This window comes from Etheostoma spectabile, chromosome 2, assembly GCF_008692095.1.
Source record: "Etheostoma spectabile isolate EspeVRDwgs_2016 chromosome 2, UIUC_Espe_1.0, whole genome shotgun sequence".
NCBI lineage: Eukaryota > Metazoa > Chordata > Actinopteri > Perciformes > Percidae > Etheostoma > Etheostoma spectabile.
Window position 1 is genome coordinate 13,262,875 of NC_045734.1, and position 19,406 is coordinate 13,282,280.

The following is a 19,406-nucleotide window of genomic DNA, read 5'->3' on the forward strand; positions in this document are numbered from 1 at the left end:
AGTCTTGTCGCCTATACAGAAATTGAACAAATTTACTACAAATACTAAAATATGTCAGAAAATTAAATAGCGGTGCTGTGAGATCCAAATTTTATATCTTGTATGACTTCCACGAGCTTGAAGGACTTGGCAAGGATTCATACAATGTATTGATGAAGTCATCAGGAATAGCTAGGAAAGCAGTCTTGCGCCTCAGAGTTCATCAATATTTTTGGTTTGGTCTTCCATGCTTCTCCTTTCATCCTACCCCACATATGCTCCATGATGTTCATGTCTGGTGACTGGGCCGGCCAATCTGGAGCATCTTGATCTTCTCGCCTTGAGGAACTTTGAAGTGGAGAGAAGTATGCGATGGAGCACCATCCTGCTGCAGAATTTGGCCTCTTTTATGGTTGGGAATATAAGAGGTAGCTAAGATTTCTTGTTATTTGAGACTATTGATGTTGCCTTCCACCTGCAGATCCTCACACACCCATACTGGATGTTACCCAGACCATGATTTTTCCGCACCAACTTCACTGTTTTCTGGGTGAATCTTGGATTCATGCGGGCTCCAGTAGGTCTCCTGCAATATTTACGGCAACTGTGGTGTAATTCAACAGAAAATTTATCTGAAAAAATCCACTTTCTTCCACTTCTCCAAAGTCCATCCTTTTAGCAGGCTATGGGCCTTGGCAAATGCCACACAGTTTTCAATTGTCTTTTGTTTAGTGCTGGCTTCTGGGCACTGATTCGACCATGGAGGCCATTTCAAGACAGAATCTGACAAACTGTTCAGGTTGACACAGGGACTTCAGGGGACCGGTCTGGTGGAGCTCTGCTGCAGTAGAAAATGGGTGGCCTTGGATTTTCGAGCCAACAAACGGTCTCGAGCAGTTGTCTTGCGGGGTCTGCCTGACCTGGGGTTGTCAAAAACGTCTCCAGTGTCTTCAAATGTTTTTTTAATCTCTGTACTTGACGCTGAGACACATTGAAGGTGTCTGCTACATCAGCATGGATCTGGTCTTCAGCTCTTGATAATCAAAACTTTAGTCTCAGGGTGAATCTTAGGCATGTTTGCAGATGTCTAGTTGCAGTTGATGTGAAGGTCTAGTGTAATGGGGTTGTTTTTATACACACCTGAGACCTAATGATCCATTATTAGTCACAGGTGAAGTCCATATGACAAGGCGACTTTGCAAAAAATGACTCAATGGGCTTTACCAAGCTGGGAATATTAGAATACTTTTTGACAGTTTGTTTTGCACTGAACATATTACAAAAGCTGTTGGGATTAAAATGAGCCATTTCTTGTAAATAAATCTTGATGAAATATATTTCAGCGGCAACTTCAGGTCAATTTGTACACAAGCGACAAGACTTTTGTCAGGGACTGTATGTGTGTTGCAGATTCTTAGCTGTACACAGTGTCCCTGGAAGGTATTTAAGCCTGCCTGCCCAGATGCTAGTGTGCAGATCTCTTCACCACTCTCTGAATTTAGTGGACTACATTCATTCTGCACGAAGGAAACTATGCAACATGCGATAATGTTGGTGAATATCGCGGTAACAATATTACTTACAATTCATAAACATTAAAATGTACTCAGTTCTGCATATCTGCTGCTTTAATTATTCCTCTACAATACAACAAATTGTATGTTGAATATAAAACAAATTAAAGGACATTATTTCCAACATTCCTTAATGAACAAATTGAACATTATATTGAATAGAAAAGACACCACTAAAAAAAAGAATTACATTTTAAAGTGTGATTTCACTACCGATATTTTCTTTCAACTAACAAAAAAAAATCTGTTTTGTGTCTATTACAATATGTTAAAGCCTTTCACGATGTGTATATTAGGCCAGTTGAAATTGCGATAACAGAAAAAACTCTGTATATATTGTACAGCCCTTATTCATTCACACAGCATTCATACACTTTCATACATCATACTGACTTCCACACCAAACTGCATTTATTATTATTACTTACTTTAAATTTCAGTTTATAATCGTTATAGTCTCCCTTCTTTGTTGTGCCCTATGAACCAGCCATAACAATATTCTGTATCTATTCACATCATACTAGCACAAACCGCTTAATGCAAACCAGTCTAAGAAGCATACATACATCATCCCAGGTCCAGAAGCGTTCAGTGTGGCTGATGCCTGATTCTCTGTAGTATTCCTCTAAGGGAGGCTCAAGCAGAATTACATCAAACTTGCACTTCAAATCCTGCAGGTCAAAGTGCTCTGGATCAGCCTGGAGGTACCTGAACACACACATATCTTAAATAGCAAGCCTTTTTTTAAGATAGTTGATGCCAACTTCATCTCAACTCTTTTAAAGTCAAGTTATCATCTCTGGGTGTAATCACATTGGCATTAAGGTAAATATTTAATATTCAAATCATCATTTAACATACATGGGAGGGGTGTTGGTGGTGGAGATCAGTTCGTCTTTCAGTCTGATCAGCTCTCGAAGCTTTGGGTATTCTTCAAATCGGTCAGCCAAGCCTGAACCACATATGACAACCAGGTCAGAACTACACACAAGCATACACATGTACATGAAACAAACACACACAAGCATACACTTACCAACATCTCTGATGAAGTTCTGTGGCCTGTGCCCTGTGTCGACAAAGTGCTGACAGTAGTCATTGTGAGGGTTCAAACTCTGGGTACCCTGAAAATGAATGAGAAAAGATAAATAGGATGAGCCGGAGAGAGGGTAAAAAGAAAAATATATCTGCACAAAAAGAGACAAAATAAAAGAATAGCTTGATGTCAGGGCTCCAGACTAACTTTTCACCTTGGTTGTACTGATCCGTCTAACTTTTTTATTTTAGTGCACCAGCACAAAATTTAGGTGCACCCAAATTAACGCCACAATTTCAAGGTCACATATATTATATAAATGATTTTAAACAAGAATAAGTTGTAGGTAAAATTTATTTTAAGCACAATTATACTGTATATAAAAATCTTTTTAAAAACATAAATAAATGTTTAAAGTGCTTCACTGGCAGCCAAACTGAAACATTTTAACCCTTGTATTGTCTTCACTTTCGGGACCCACTCGTATCCCTTGGGTAAAATTGACCCGTGACTTATATGGGGTTTTAAAAACAATTCTGAAATGGGAATGGGAATCCGACAGCTTGAATAAATAATGACACCACAGCTGCTTTCTAAAGCTTGCTTTTTGTTCTTCCCAGTGTAACTGATCACTAATTTATAGGGTCGTAACGATATGCAATATGAAACCAAAATTGCGACACTGTTGCGGAGTGAGATGGCAGAATTGCAACACACCCCTTCAAACTCCCAGAGTTATCCTTCCCGTCCAGATCCAATGCTACCACATCTTTTAATTACTATCAGTACTTTTTGTGCTTTATCCCCCTTTTGTTGTGAATTTAGCTAACTAAAATCTGTGTGTGAGTTTATAACAGCAGTTCATTCCGGGTTAGTTCCAGTTCCCAAAATGCTTTGAATGTACGGAGCTGTCAGGCAGCTCCTGTGTTATTCTTGTTGGTCTTGATCCAACAGATGTCCTCACACCACCTAAAGCCCCATTTCCTCAAACACTGAAATGGGTGTAATAGGGGAAACCTGTGAGATTTAGGAGTCTCTTCTTCCTGCTGCTTTCACACAAATGTTACCAGTATTACCACTGCAATTGTAGCTTGCTCATAAGGTCATGGCTTACATACTCACAACTGGTAACAGAAAAACCACAACAATGTGCCCAATTCTACTACTTTTAAGATTTTTACCATGGGTTTGCTTCATTTCTAATGTAGTTACTTACTACAGTTGGGAAACCAGTTTATTTACCTCCATACAAATAAAAACATTGCTTGACAGCCTACATCATAATTAGTGAGACACAGTATAAAGGAGACATTGTGTGTGTAAAAGAAAGCGACAGCAGGTTTTCACACCTTAAGGAAAGTACTTGAGTCCTTATACACTTCCTCATATGGGTTGCTTTCATCCGGTGGTTGCACCTCGACCTCTTCCTAACACACAACAACACAATGAGGTTAATATGTTTGTCTATGAACAGAATATGTATCTGTATGAGACACACATGTATTTGGTAGATGAATACAACCAAAAAGAAATTGATCATTAAGAAATTTAAAAATTACGAGTGGAATCCAAATCATGAGAACATTATAACCTATAATAAATAAATGAGTAGATAAGTTGGGATAACAAATAGAGGGAAAAACTTAAAACATATTGAAGGGCTTACAGTGAAATAATCAAGATTCTAAGTTTCAAATTAGTAAGCCGGAAAAATAAAAAAGTGAGCAGAGACATTATCAACCCTCTTATTCTGCCCATGTCATATTCACCCAGAAGTCATTCCTTGTCAACTTCATGCTGAAATATTTAATTTGATAGAACTTACACTCTAACCCACAAAACGATTAAACTTAAAACATGGTCACAGCTTCTGTTGCTGAGAAAAGAGAAAAACAACCATTTGGATGGCCAGATTTATGCTCACAGCCTGCAGCTACAACATGCCAAATGGAGCAAAGCCACAAATTCTGACTTGCAGGCAGGACCTTGACCTGACTATATCCAATAAACGTATGTACGTGTCCTTTGGCAAATCTCTGGAGATAATAAGAACAAATCATAGCCCTACTATTGAGACTACTTTCAAAAGACCTGGGGCGGCTGTGGCTCAGTGGTAAAGCGGTTGCTTTCCAATCAGAAGGTCGGAGTTTGACAACTGGCCCCATGTTGTAGTGTCCTTGGGCAAGACGCTGTGCATTGGGTTGTAAATGTGTGTGAGTGTTTATCTGATGAGCAGGTGGCACCTGTCCGACGGCCACAGTGTGTGAATGGTAAAAGCGCTTTAAGTAGTCGTTAAGACAAGAAAAATGCTTTATAAAATACAGGCCATTTATAGCTTGAGATCCTCAGACAATGGCCCTATTTACTGTCCAGACAAAAGACCAGGAGGGACCACACTTTTGTTTCCACTGCCCTGATGAACAAACTACGGTGGCCCTGAGAGACCATAACATGCAACATTAAGAAAATGCACACAAATAAACCACAACACACAACAATAAGAAAACAAAAAGCAAATAAACAACAGAAGTGTTTCCAGGGGACACTTTTAATTGATGCACACATGCCTCGACCATTTGCGTTTCAATCTGTGTTCTTGATGATTTCAATTTTAACAGCGGATAATTTGTTTAAATATCCCAACTCCGACTGGTTGCATGTTGTGGTGCATTTGTGTGCGTTTTCTTAATGTTGCGTGTTGTGGCCTCTCAGGGCCCGTAACAAACTGCCTGAGAAGATTTAGTTTGTTCAGTCTTTGTCATTTGAAATCCTCCCTCATACATACTGGTGGTGATGGAGTAGTGGATATGACACACACCTCTGGTGTGGGAGACCTAGGTTTGAATCCCACTGCAATCCGTCAACCTATGTGTCTCTGAGCAAGGCACTTAACCCTTAGTTGTTTCAGAGGCGTGCGACCTCTGACATATATAGCAATTGTAAGTTGCTTTGGATAAAAATGTCAGCTAAATTTAATGTAATGTACTGTACTCACTCCCCGGCTTATCCTGAAGTTTTATTCAATACATGTTATATCTACTTATGTTGTTTCATAATGGAGGTTTTTTTTGTATTTTGATTTGTCAGTGTAATTGTGGTTTTATACTTTAAATCGGCAACATTTGTTTTATATTATATATATTTATATATTTATATATATATATATATATATTATATTAATCAGGTTTATTATCATTACAATAAGGTGGAGGCTTTTTTAACTCATGCAGACTCATAATGATCACCTTTTGTTCTTCCACATCTTCCTCTGTGTCCTCTCCCTCCGTCTGTGCCTTTCTTTTGGAAGGTGCTACATAACTGTCAAATGAAGCTCTGCAAAACACACACAACGGAAATAGATTCCCTAATTCTTTGGCTTACTAAAGCACAAAATCATCAATTTAGCAGTGACAATGACGAGACAAAAAGGACAAGCATGTTGGACAAATGTTTACAAAAATATGTTAAAGAAGAAAGGAGGGGAGCTGTCAAATGTCAAAAAGTGAGTGTATTTAATATGCTCAATATATGCACAAATACAAGGACTAAATGGCAAAAAGCAACTTAAAATGGCTTGGACTGGAAACTTTTGTGTTCTTCATGCCATTACATCCCTGCATGTATACACATGTAGCATTTTAAATCACATTCCTTCTTTCAATTGCACCCCTCCTTTCATCTTTCTCTTAAAGGTGCAATATGTAATACTGACAACTAGAGTATACTGAAGAGTTGTCTTCCTGGGCCTCTCCTCCCCTAACTCAAAGTTCTCAAAGGTTGCCAGGTTGAGAACGCAGCATCCAACAATGTTGTTAGACACTAGTCTTACATAGTCAGACTTTACTCCACATCACAGCTGAGTAGCTAATGTTAGATGTTGGCTATGTTGACAGTCATAAATACTTGTGCTCACGCGGGGCTCTGTACTTGACTGACAATCCCCATTGCAAAAAGCAATTTTTTCTTTTTTTAAATCGTGCATGTCTCAGACTGCAGCGCCTAGTGTCATACATTCTCGCCCGAGTGTGTAAAGTAAGATGTAAAGTACCACACATCATCTCAAGCCTCCATCTGTAATTTGTAAACAAAATATGACAATTAGCTAAGAAACTGAAAATACAGCATCTCTTCTTTATGAAAGTGCAAATTACTTAGAAGAAAAACAAAAATTCTTTGGGCATACCTTTGCCAACTTGCCTTCTGTAGCTTTTCAGCTAGGTGAGTGCTTGTGTGCCGCTCATACAGGTCTATAGAACTGACGCTTTCATTTCCCACTCAGAGTCAATAACATGAGCAGTTACAGTGAGATTTTTTTCTAATACATCCTAGTTATCCTAGGCTATTTGTTTCAGATAATTTTCATTTAAATGTGTTGCAGCTGTATGTACAACATCCAACTTAAACATAAATAGCCTATGTGACAATCAAATGTGTTTTGGTTAAAATCAACTAATAATTGTGATAATTGACTGTCATCTCAATATTGATTAAAAAAATCATTTTGGCCATATTCATGCAGCCCTAACATATTGCACCTTTAATACTGACCTGTTTGGGTAGCCTTTTGCCAATTTATGAGAGCTATTGTTTCAGTTCACCTCATTAATTAAGAAACAATGCAGAACATAGGGAGAGCTAAAATGCAACATATGTACTCTTTTCAAGCCTTGCTTTACCTTCTTAATGTCTCCCAATTGTGCCCTGATACACGTTTTGCTTCAAACATCCTTGACATGTTCTCACTGTTTTGGGGGTATATCTTACCTGCATGATTCTCTTGTCTCCTCTATCTCCTTTAGTTCATCTTTACTGTTGAGGACAGCTCCAATACTGTCTGCACTTTCAGCTCCCAACTGTGGTTAGACAAAAATGAGAAAATCAGTGCAAAGTAACATATTTTCAAATTCAAGTATTGTCTCCTTTATTATATAATGCCTTGTTGTACTCAACGTTTTCTGTCTCAATATTTGCTTTTATGTAGCTCCAGGTTTAACAATTTCCCTCGAGATTAATCTTATCTTCCCGTTAACGTTACTCTAAATTATTGATGTTATATTTCCATGTAACGTTATATGTATCCCAACTGACATATCATGCAACGATGTCAATTGTGGTAAGGTTTACGTTAGCTATAGGCTCAAATAGCTTCAACATGTTGATGTTAATTTATTTACATTTGCAGTGCTAATAACGTTATGCGCCTATAGTCCACTCGAGGGCGAAACATGCGGATATGTCAGCTAAATTATCATCGCCCATGTGTGTAACGTTATTTATGCGACGCTACTCCGTCCTTTTTAACCACACAGTTGAAAATTTGTTTTCATTACAACAATGCTGTAATCTAGCAGCGACACAGGTGGTTAGCAGTTAGCTTTAGAATATGCTAGCTCACTTAGCTAACTAGCTAACGTTACTTGCTAACAACAAGATGCTCACAGTCCACTTGCCTGTTGAGCTAAAAGCTGCCGCCTAAGTTTTTGTCGCTCGCGGATCTCTTGCAGTCGGCTGTTCATTTCTTTAGTTGCAATGTTTAGCTGTTTTAATACCCTTGGTCGTTGTTTCATTAAAGCTTTTCATATAAATGTGATTAGCTAGCTATAACGGTAACTTATATTATTAGCAAACAATTGGCCAGTGTCGGCCGGTGTAGCCGCTAAAGTCACAATGGGTGTACTCGTTATGGACACCGGGGCGCTCAGATTCGATTTGGAGCCGCTAAAGTAGCTCAATGGCTATTGTCTCAATATTGTAAACTGAGGCGCTTTTTGCAACCGCAACGGTTTTGGCAGCCCGGTTTGAGTGGCTCAACCGGCGAATTGAGCGGTGTATCGAGTAACTCCGCCAACTTGGGCGAGTTTTGGCGTACGCCGGTGTAAATTAAGAGTGAACACTTTGTGCTTGAGTAGACGCGGCTTGATTATGTCACCAGATAGGACGCTTCTGTTTGACGTTCCCAAATTCCTTCTCCAATCAGATAATATCATGGGAACTACTATATTTTAGACACTTGAGGCGCTATTGTGCATTTTAGTCTGCTTGTCATCAAAGATGCTCTGAGATGTTCAGCTTTGGATGTATGATCTTTGAATGTATGATATGTGGCTTGCGTTAGATAAAGTAGACTATGAGTGAGGTTAAATGTAGTGTAGGTTAATGTTAAAGGACATTTCTAAAAAAGAGAATGCACCAAAGGTCATAAAGCATATGCCCTAATAAAAATTTTCAGTAAAACCAAGCACTCAAATAAGCATTTTGGTCATGAATGTTGTCTCAACAAAAAGCCATTTCTTAACGTTTTGGGAGGCCTATGTGGATTATTTGGGATTATAGGCTACATATTGTTAAGCCCTAAAGTTATAAGCCTATTATGGGTTCCCCACCTGTAATGTTGACCTTTGATTAATAGCATATATAGGCCTATAATTTCCACATATAATTAAACTGTGAAATCGCAATATGGTGTGGGGGGGGGATTTGCGCGAATATGGCTATAACCTACTGTATGCTTTTCAATTTCGGTTGGGGGCTGCCTGCCCATTAGCACAAGCAAATAGGAGTTCCATTGATCCGCGTCGTCTCCTTTCCCGGTTCTCACTGTCGTCCCACGGCAGGGCGATGAGGGTGACTGAAAATCGTCTCCTCTGCTGATGATAGAAGCTACTGATGGTAGAAGCACTGTCTTCGCTGCACACAACCAGAGACCTAACATGAATTTGGCATTGCTTGCTATAACAGCCGCGCTTTTGGCTGCGGATAGCGGCTCCTGTTATTCCAGCAGCGTCCCTTCATTCATCCTGCCATTTACCGACTGCGTCCAGAGCCGCGGGAAAGACGGTTTCTACCTGGGAGCTATAGACGTCACTGAATCCGGCACCCGGTGCATGAACTGGACCGAAGTGGCCGGCTTCAAGGAGCGCTACCCGGGAAAAGGAATAGGAGAGCACAATCACTGTCGCAACCCGGACGGCAGGATCCGACCCTGGTGCTTTTTCAGGAACCACAAAGGCAGAGTGGACTGGGGGTACTGCGACTGTAAACAAGGTTCGGCTAAACACGAAGATCTATAATAGACACACAGCATTATAGGATTTTGTTGGGATTCATAATTTTAAATGTGTAATATGTAAAAAAAAAAACATTATGAACATAAAAGTAGAAGTCCCCAAATGAATTGAATGATAATTTAAAACCAATGCTTTATTGGCTTCCCCGGTTACAGTAGCCTAATTAGGCCCTATAATTTAGGCCTATTATTCTAATTTTTATTTGGGCTGAGGAAGAGCAGATAACTGTACAGTGGTTTTTAAATTGGTGTGAAACTGTCTTAACAATTTTCTAGCTCCATAGGGTTCAACTCAGGAAGCCCATGCTGAAGTAATTAGACAGGACACACGTGTCCCAGGTGTAAGGACAGTGTGTGCAGATGGCAAGTCTAAGCACATTTGTGCTGTAATGAGTGCACAGGTTTTTGCTTATATGGTGTGTTGTATACCATATAAGTAGGCTACGCCATATAGGCCTACTCAGTGAGCCTAAAGTGAGTAGGCTCAATAAAATATCTCTTGTCACATTAAAACAGTTTTGACAAGGGGAGCACCGTATTATCATCTATTGCCTATCAAGTACACAGGCTTGGACTACTAGGTGTTGCTAAAGTCAAAAGTTAGGGCAAAATGGGCCACACATCTCTGGATTGATGAAAAGTAGAAGCAAAAGAGAGTGGTGAAAGGAATAGTGTGCAATTTCCATCTGGCACAAGCAGCAGATGTAGTATTTTCAGTCTTGTAGTGTGTACATCATGGGTAAATTATCTTCTTGTAATTGATACATGGGATTGACATACATTGGTCCTGTTATTAAAGATGTTTGGACAAATACACACCTTTTGAAGGGGTGGCCACGTTCTGTTCTCTCAAAAGACAGCCACACAGTGAATATTTAATTTAACTTGGAAATGCGGATTGCATAAGAGGCAGACGTTCACCTGTGCGTGTCTGTGTTTGTGTGTGTGCGTGCGTGAACATGCGCTCCTACATTCTTTGTTGCCATAATAACCCAAATATACCAAGTGATACACACAGAGCAATCCGGTTGCTCCAACAATAAACAACATGCACCCACACACACTGTAACCATATGTGAACCACTCAATTCCAAATCTTAATTAGCTTGTGGATAAAGGAATTTAATCCGTGATATAATCAATTGTTTGGCAGTGAGGTATGAGGCCCTACAGGGTGAATACATATTTTATTCTTGGGTGAAAGAAATTTAAAAAGAACTGTGTGGATAGCTAAATATGTCATAATTTGCTGTGAAAGTAAAAAATACAACCAGTATATAGTCAAACAGCCACTTTATTGTCCAATAGTGTATGTACTATTTTCAACAGCACTATATTTTTATCTTTATTGTTGTTTTCTTTTTACTGTCTAGTTGTAATGTGACAACAAAACACACACATAAAACATTATTTCAATAGATGTCAGGACGTTGACAGATTCATTTAATCATTTATGGGACACAAAATGTATGTATTAAAAAAGTCGAATACAGCCTGCCCCCTTCTTCTTCTTTTTTTACTTGGATTGAGCTGTTTTTCTTTTTTTAATTTGCACCCACTTCTGCCCCTTTTATTTTTTTCCTGTCTTTCATCCTGCTCCCTTTTACACTCTTTCTGTCTTAACACCCTACTTATATATTTTGATATGGTGTGACACATCTTTTCTGTGTCATCTTTAATCCCCCATTTTGTATGTGCTGGATTACTACACATCTACTGTTCTCCAACCCTCTTTCCATCCCAGGCTCTGTGCGTCTGCAAGGAGGTCGCTCCAAGCTAGATGGCAGGGTGGAAGTCTATCTGGGAGGACTGTGGGGGTCTGTGTGTAGCGATGACTGGGGGGACGAAGACGCTGCAGTGGTTTGCAGACAGCTGGGCAAGGGGTGAGAGAGAGCACACATGCACACACATGCGCTCAGGCATGCACTATTTGCCGCTCTCTGTCTGCCTCGCCCTATTACATACATATTCAGACACAGGTGCAAGTACAATAACCATCTGCAATGTGAAGCTAAAGAGATCTGGCATATGGTGAGAGTGTGATGGAAATTTAGATGGAATGTTAGAGAGAATTTCACAAGACATCAGACATACACATGCACTCTATTCACAGTCTTTGTACTTTTCTTGTGTAACCCTTGCATTCCAACCCCCCCATTCCCCAGAGGTATTTAAATACTTCGGTGCTCAGCTATTTACCTTGTTACCACCTCTCTCTTTCTCTTTTGACTGTGTCTTCTGGTCTTGCATTTTAAAATGCTTTCATGCTAAAAGAGCCACTGATCTGCTGGGTCTCAAGGGAGCCTGTAGACAGATCATACATATCAACCTAAGATGGGGTGTAGATAGTTGAGAAAGTGTATTATTTCCCTGGAGAACAGAGGCATTCTGTGCACTTACTACACATGTTAACACTAACACCAGTGCTGACACGCATGCTGACATGAACACATGCTTGTGTCTGCATATTCACACAGGAGTCAGTCAATGAAAGTCCAGAGCGGAAAGGAAAGAGGGCAAATGTCAGCCATATGTCAGCCGGTACTGTTGGTGATGACTTTCACGTGACCAGTTATTGAAGCTGTTGGGTGTAAAACTGCTGGGCACTTTGACCCTGGACTGGCAGAGCATGAACATACAAATGGCTCAAGGTTGCTGCTAGCAGACGGCTGAGATTGGCCGGCTGGCTGCAGGATTCATCTCAGATGATTTGAAATAAGAAGTGCCAAGCAACTTAACTCAATTTTTCTTGAAAAAATGTCAAATGTCTTGATCAACACATTTCATCAGTTTGCTGTTTGATGTCAGTTGTGTGTTAAAAAAGTATTTCAAAGTAGTCAAAATAATTAGTTTGCTTATTGATTCCCTTCCAGGATCTCAGGTCGTGCACGTGCAGTTCCTCTGTTTCGTCCAAGCATGGCCAAGCTCCATTGGAGGGCGGTCCATTGCCAGGGAGAGGAGCCAGACCTGCTCCTGTGTCCTAAGACTGCTTGGAATGGAGGGGAATGTTCTCTGGCTGCAGCCATCACATGCACACAGCAGCAAGGTAGGCACTCTTCATGGGGAAGTATAGGTCTGTAAAGGATGGATAAAGGTTTGGATGAATATTTAAAGGTGCTCTAAGCAATGTTGGGTAATGGCACTTCTTGTTGACGTTCAAAGTATTTTAAAACAAAACAAGGCTAGCTCGCCACTCCCTCCTCCTCATCCCTTCCCCTCTCCCTCCCTTCTGTGCTTCCACGCACTAACTCCCCAACCCCCACCCCCAACTTCTAGTTGTTGGCTATTGGCTGGAACGCTGGAAGACTGTTTGTGATGTTTGGTGGTGCAAGTTGCCGCAGTTTGTTGTTGTTGCCGTTTGCAGACCCTGGGCTGTCTACAGAGACCGCATTTTTTTAGAGTGTGTTCTGGTGACAGGCAGCTCATGGATAGTGAGGAGATGTTCGCTGAATGTGACAAAAAATGTTAGCTTAAAAAGCATGTGATATTGCTTAGAGCACCTTTAACATGATCTGATAGTGCAACAAACTTTAAAACATTCTACAACCCCTACTCAGTTTTAGAACTGTCCTGAAAATAAACTTTAAACATACAAAGACATTATTTTCTATTTCCTATTTTCCTTGCAGTAGATCAGCATACTTTAGGAAGTTGATTTGACTTTTTGGGGTTGTACCAAAATGCTAGCATGCTAGCGCTAGCATGCTAGCTCAATGGCAAAACACTGCTACAACACACACTAGTTCACCATAATCTACAAAAGAACTACTTCCATGTCCCTGTTCTGCAGGTATTCCACAAGTGTGCCCTCGTTTAGAAGAAGTCTCCCTGCTAATCCTGCCTTGTACTGACCAAAGTTGGAAAAACAGTAACTAGCTGATGTGATCTTACCTAGCTACTGTGCATGTGCAACTTCCAACAAAGATAGTAAAGATGTGAGATGTCTCACTCTGTAGCTAAAACAGAGACCTAAACACACAAGGCGAAAACAGGATCTGCATCAATGTGAAATACTACAAAAATATGATGTTTTTTTAACCAGAACCTGAAAATGAGCATAATATAGGCATTTAAAAAAAAAAAAAAAGTTCTGCATTTCGTGTCAGCCTGCACAGATTCTTTAAGTAGACTGTGAAAATGTGTGCATTCATGCTTGTGTTTGTTTCAGCAATCAAGACGCTCCCTATACGGCTGGTGGGGGGTCGATCAGGGTCAGAAGGCACAGTGGAGGTCTTCCATGCAGGGCAATGGGGCTCCATATGTGACGACCAATGGGACAACAGTGATGCAGAGGTGGTGTGTCGACAACTGGGGCTGAGGTGATAGGACACACACACACACACACACACACACACACACACACACACACACACACACACACACACACACACACAATACAAATGAATAATGTTCATTCACATTTATTCCAACAGGTAATTAGCATAAAGGAAATATATTGTGATTATGAGAGTAAGAGGAAAAAGTTTGACAGAAATATAGACTAGGAAGGATAGATGAGTAACAGTGGGTGTCCCGTCTGTCTCTCTTTATCTCCAAAAGTATGAGAAGTATTCTTTCCATTCGGACACACAGAGAGAGAAGCGAGCAGTAAAGAACATCTGGGGGTCAGATAATGAATCAGGCTCATTGTTCCTGCATGAATTCTAGTACCACAGAGATATGCATATTCAGCAACACCACACTCTGCAAATGTCCGTGTGTGCCTTTTTTGTGTATGTCACTGTGGTGTTGGTGTTGCACTGTTTACGTATGCACGGATATGTGCGGCAATTTTTAAAAAATCTCTTTGAAATACAGTAGGTTTATTTGATTCAATTTCCAGATTAAACAAATACTGCATCCTACACCACATATTTTGTAAGTCAAAGAGAGCCTGTCTGTACATCTGTTTTTAATTGTATCAGTGTTACTGCAAACCAAACCTTCTATTCTTCTATGTTTTCTTTGCAGCGGTGTGGCGAAGGCATGGGGCCAGGCACATTTTGGCAAGGGTTCAGACCGTGTCTGGCTGGATGAGGTGCGTTGCACAGGCAATGAGCTCACTCTGGAGCAGTGTCCAAAAAGTGCCTGGGGGGAACACAACTGTCTGCATTCTGAGGATGCAGGAGTGTCCTGCAACCCACTTACAGGTAGTACAATCTATAATATTCATAAAAACATGCAAGTTTAATGCAAACATAGATTATATAACCTATAAAGATATAGTACCCCTTCCAGGAATTCCCACCTTATCGTGGCGGAAAGGTTTAAATGGCAAACATTTTGATTTGTCAAACACAGGTGTAACTGATAGCATTAATGAGGGTTGCGCATGACTGTGGTATTGTGTGTGCTGGGTAACTGGAAGGCCTAAATTGAACAGAGCAGTCATTAATTTTTTTAGTTACACCCTTGCTTTCATTGCTAAGTCAAAATGTTCTCTTTAACAAAAAGTTAGAAAATTGGTTATAGGAGAGAAAAAACACACCAAAGTCCCTTACTGAAAAGGGTGCAATGTGAAAACATTTCTTTCCCGCATGAGCTCGCTCCTGGAGCCAGCGAGGTATTGGAAGATGCTTTTAGGAGAGTTAATGGTGGCCAGGCCCAGAAATATGGTTGACTATTGCACAGCCTAAGCAAACAATGTGGGAAAGCTTATGTGGTTTTACCACACACAAGGAGAGGAATAAGCCGGGTTGCCAGCTGACCAAAGTGTGAAGTCTTAAGGACTAAATTCTGGCTACAGACATTGGCTCCGAACAGCATCTCCTAGTGCTATCACTACTGAATTGTCTGAATAATAACAAAAATGTTGTTGCTATATTGTGATCCAAAACAATAACTTATAACAAAAAAGCCGTAAAAATACGTATTTGTAATTTATTTATGTATTTATTGAGAAAGCTGTTTTAATGTGGATGCAAGGTTATGAAAATGTATCCTCCTTAGCAAGGACATTGCCCAACTCTCTCTTTCTCTTCCTCTCCAGATGGTTCTGTAAGGTTGGTAGGGGGCACCAGCAGCTATGAGGGACGTTTAGAAGTTTTTTACCGTGGTCATTGGGGGACAGTGTGTGATGACGGCTGGACAGACTCTAACACACATGTTGTGTGCCGACAACTTGGTTACAGGTAATGTGAAGTATTTACTCCAGACAGGCACATACACATGCAGTCTCGGTAGTTATTAAGAAATGAAACCAAATTTGTGTTTGTGTGTGTGTGTGTGTGTGTGTGTGTGTACATGTCTATCTTGTAGATTAGGTGAGACTCTCCTTTCTGAAGGACTAGACATCACCTCAGTCCCACGCTTCGGGGTGGGGTCAGGTCCCATTCTTTTGGATGATGTGAGCTGCACAGGGAAAGAGCCTAGCCTTTTGCTGTGCAACAGGAAGGAGTGGCTCCGCCATGACTGCACACACCATGAAGATGTGAACATTGCATGCATCGCTGATCGCAATGGAGACAGTCTTCCAACGGGTAAGACATAATCTTATCTTGCTGTAAGACTTCAAAAGGATGCAGATAGCATAGAAACCATTAATGGGTGAGAGAGGCTCAATGTTAGCTTTTAAAATGTTGGTTATGTATATGATACATACTGCTATTATTTATATTAGGTGCATACAGGTATGTCGATTGTCACTGTTTTTAGACTTTGGAAAATAAAGAGCAGTGCTACTTGAAGCTTGATTAAAGTTTGTTATAACAACACACATGGAAACGTAATGTCGGTGTGGGTTGTGCTCTAGGTTAGATGTGGAAAGTTTACAAGTTAGCAAGCGCACAAGTGGGCAATTTCTAAACATTTCTGGCCAGTGTTTCAGGAAAATTGGTTGTGACGCAGGTATTTGCCTTCATAAATAGTAATGGTCTGTCTCTAAAATCACATTGTGGTTTTAGAGTTGATCAAGACGGAAACTCCACTCGCAACACCCTAACGATTGTTGGATGGTATTGGTTTAGATTGGTTACACTCTAATCTCTCTTTTGTGTTGCCATTGTTGAATACAAATCATCCATCTGCTGTGAATTATGGGAGGCCACAGGGTTCAGTCCTCAACCTGTTGTATTTTCCATTCATATGCCTTATAATTGAAAGACAAAAGTGTCTGTTAGAAGCAGACTTTAACTAGATATATTTAGTTAAACCCCCATCAATGTTTGCCCTCTGGGCCCCACAACCCTGAAATGATAGCTGCACGAGATCAGGCTGACAAGGTTTTCAAAATCTGGTTTAATATAACAATACGAAAACATTATTCTGGAAGGACTTTTACTCAGAGGACTCCTGTAGTTTATTTGCTGATTGTTCTTATATATTTGTATTCCCTGTTATTTGTTTTTTGTAAAGCACTTTGTAATTATAAGACTGACTCAAATGAATAAAAATATGATATATTAATTTTATTATTAATTTATTATTTTATTATCCATAATAATGTTAGCTTTAAACAAGGACTGTAGAAGCTTTGCATTAAGAGCACACATATGTATAGACTTTGAAGAACAGGAAACCTAAGGATGAAAGCCTCTATGTAATTTCCTGTCACTTTATAATACTTATTAATGGAATTGCAAGCTGATATCTTTAAGATCTCTGCCAAACTCAATCTGCATTCAATTTGATCTCATCTGACTGAGAAGAGAATAGCCAACACACTCTAAGAGACAGATAGAGGATGATGTAAGTCATGCTAACTCTAACTCTAGGCACAGCTGTTAGTTGGCTTGTCCTGGCTTAATAACTGGGCTGCTTGTAAAGTGGTCATAATTAAATGGACTTACTGCAAACCTTTCCTTAAAGTAAGTCTCCCTCATGCCTCTATTTCTCACTGTTCCTAAATGCAAACTCATAACTATCAGGCACCAGACACACATAAGACTGCACTTCTTACCTCTTCAGAAGAAGAGACAGAAGGGTTAAATAGTGTTACTACTTGCTAAAAGAGGGAGGAAGGGCTGGATGGTAGCACCATTAATCAAGCCTATTGCTATAGCCTACAGACACCAATAAAGATGTGTAAGCATAGTGCTGGATGGAACCAGTTTCATTCTCTGCCATCTGTCATGATATTGAATGTAACAGATAAGTCTAGTGAATGTCACAGAAAGGATATGTCATGTTTTTTTTTAATGTCCTCTCAGTGATGATAAGTTGGGTTTAGGTAGCTTATGTTTTTTTGGCAAGCGCCTGAGGGACACTCTCACCTCACAAACGCCCACCAAAGAATTGTGTAATTACTACACAGCATTTGTGTGTGTGTTTGTGTGCTTGTTTGTGTGCATTTGTTTGAGTGTTTATGTGTGTACGCAAATCCCTCCTTCCAACTCAACATGCCACTGTCAGATTGGTTTAAGTTGTTATGTTGTTTTTGGAAAAGAAGAAAAAACAGATAAGCCAGGCTGGGCTTTGAACTCTCTCTCTCTCTCTCTCCCCCTCTTTCACGCAGAGCAGCAGTGTGTGTGTGTGTGTGTGTGTGTGTGTGTGTGTGTGTGTGTGTGTGTGTGTGTGTGTGTGAGTGAGTGAGCGAGACTGTGTGCGTGCATTCATGCTGAGAGCGGGAAAAACTGTGTTTGTATTTCTAAGTGAGAGGACAAAAATAAGCATTTCCTAAATACCCAACACCAACAAAGAAGTAAACATTTCTACAATTAAAGGATAAATCTGGTCAATTCCAACACTTAGCTCTATTGTTTGTAAATTTGGAGTGCTGTCAGTAGAGAGAAAAACAAAACCAATCGGTGCTGCCTACACCCTCTTATCTTCCTGCTATCCTCTAAACATGTTCAAAATGTCATTAAAAGTGCCTACCAACTTATTCTGATATTTACACGTTTGTGTTTCCAAATGAAAAATAAAACATATATTGGTAAAAAAAAAAAGTGCCTACCCATGTGCAGTGATTCCATCCCAGTGAACACAGTGAATCTGACTGCAGTAGATGTGATAGAAATGCATGAAAGAAAGAATTGTGCTAATTCGGCGTGTTAGTTCCTGAACTTAGGGACCGTCTACAAACAACAAAAATATGTAGTGTATCAATTTAATGATTAAATAAGGCAGTGTTTCCAAACTTACCTCAGTTATAACATGTCAACTGCTAGTACTGCTACTACAGAACTTACTTTTAAAAAATACACTTATTTTTTATAATATGTTTGTGTCTCTTTTTGGTGTTATAGTTTGTAGACGGTCCCAAAACACTCCTTGCATTATCAACACAGGATTTAAACAGAGTGGAATTAGCACAACTTTCATGCATTTCTGTGACATCTACAGCAGTCAGATTCACTGTGTTCACTCGGAAGGAATCACTGCACATAGTTAGGCACTTTTAGTGGCCTTTTGAACATGTTTAGAGGCTAGAAACACATTCAAAACTTGCCCTGTGTAAGCCTGTTGGGTGCTAACTCTAGCAAGAGGATAACAGGGTGTAGGCAGCACAGATTATTGTTTGAAACATTGCATGTCATTCAACTTAATACAGTAACAGAGATTCCAGGCTAAACTGACTGCTAACAAAGTCTTTCAAGTATTTGCTATTTACAGAATGATTGTGTTACTGTATAGCCTACAATGTTTGAGCTACAAAACGCAACAACCAACTTTAAATATCATAGCATACTATATACTGACACTTGGCAAAAGTGTTAACTGATCCTGAAACTGTCCACACATGGAAAAGACATTGGTATTCACTTATATGAGATTTGTGTGTGTGTGTGTGTGTGTGTGTGTGTGTGTGTGT

General features: G+C 39.9%; 2 protein-coding genes across 3 annotated transcripts in view; one reads left to right on the plus strand and one right to left on the minus strand.

The window, feature by feature from the left end:
- Positions 1–8,306, minus strand: part of mettl14 (methyltransferase 14, N6-adenosine-methyltransferase non-catalytic subunit) — a 17,036-nt gene extending 8,730 nt beyond the window's left edge. The window contains exons 1-7 of the mRNA XM_032531886.1: positions 8,040–8,306; positions 7,354–7,442; positions 5,835–5,922; positions 3,939–4,016; positions 2,590–2,677; positions 2,415–2,505; positions 2,120–2,261 (exon numbers count right to left, since the gene is read on the minus strand). Coding sequence (XP_032387777.1) covers positions 2,120–2,261; positions 2,415–2,505; positions 2,590–2,677; positions 3,939–4,016; positions 5,835–5,922; positions 7,354–7,442; positions 8,040–8,156 — 693 coding nt within the window. The 5' untranslated portion in view covers positions 8,157–8,306. The remainder of the gene's footprint in view (positions 1–2,119; positions 2,262–2,414; positions 2,506–2,589; positions 2,678–3,938; positions 4,017–5,834; positions 5,923–7,353; positions 7,443–8,039) is intronic.
- A 781-nt stretch (positions 8,307–9,087) lies between these two features.
- prss12 (serine protease 12) overlaps positions 9,088–19,406 on the plus strand; it is a 21,599-nt gene continuing 11,280 nt past the window's right edge. Inside the window, exons 1-7 of one of the 2 annotated variants that reach the window (XR_004334353.1) lie at positions 9,088–9,633; positions 11,400–11,538; positions 12,529–12,701; positions 13,824–13,974; positions 14,627–14,805; positions 15,645–15,786; positions 15,914–16,134. Coding sequence is in view for 1 of the 2 variants with exons in the window: in XM_032531426.1 (XP_032387317.1) it covers positions 9,240–9,633; positions 11,400–11,538; positions 12,529–12,701; positions 13,824–13,974; positions 14,627–14,805; positions 15,645–15,786; positions 15,914–16,134 (1,399 nt within the window). In the remaining variant the exon portion in view is untranslated. The remainder of the gene's footprint in view (positions 9,634–11,399; positions 11,539–12,528; positions 12,702–13,823; positions 13,975–14,626; positions 14,806–15,644; positions 15,787–15,913; positions 16,135–19,406) is intronic. The other variant, XM_032531426.1, reaches the window with a different exon arrangement.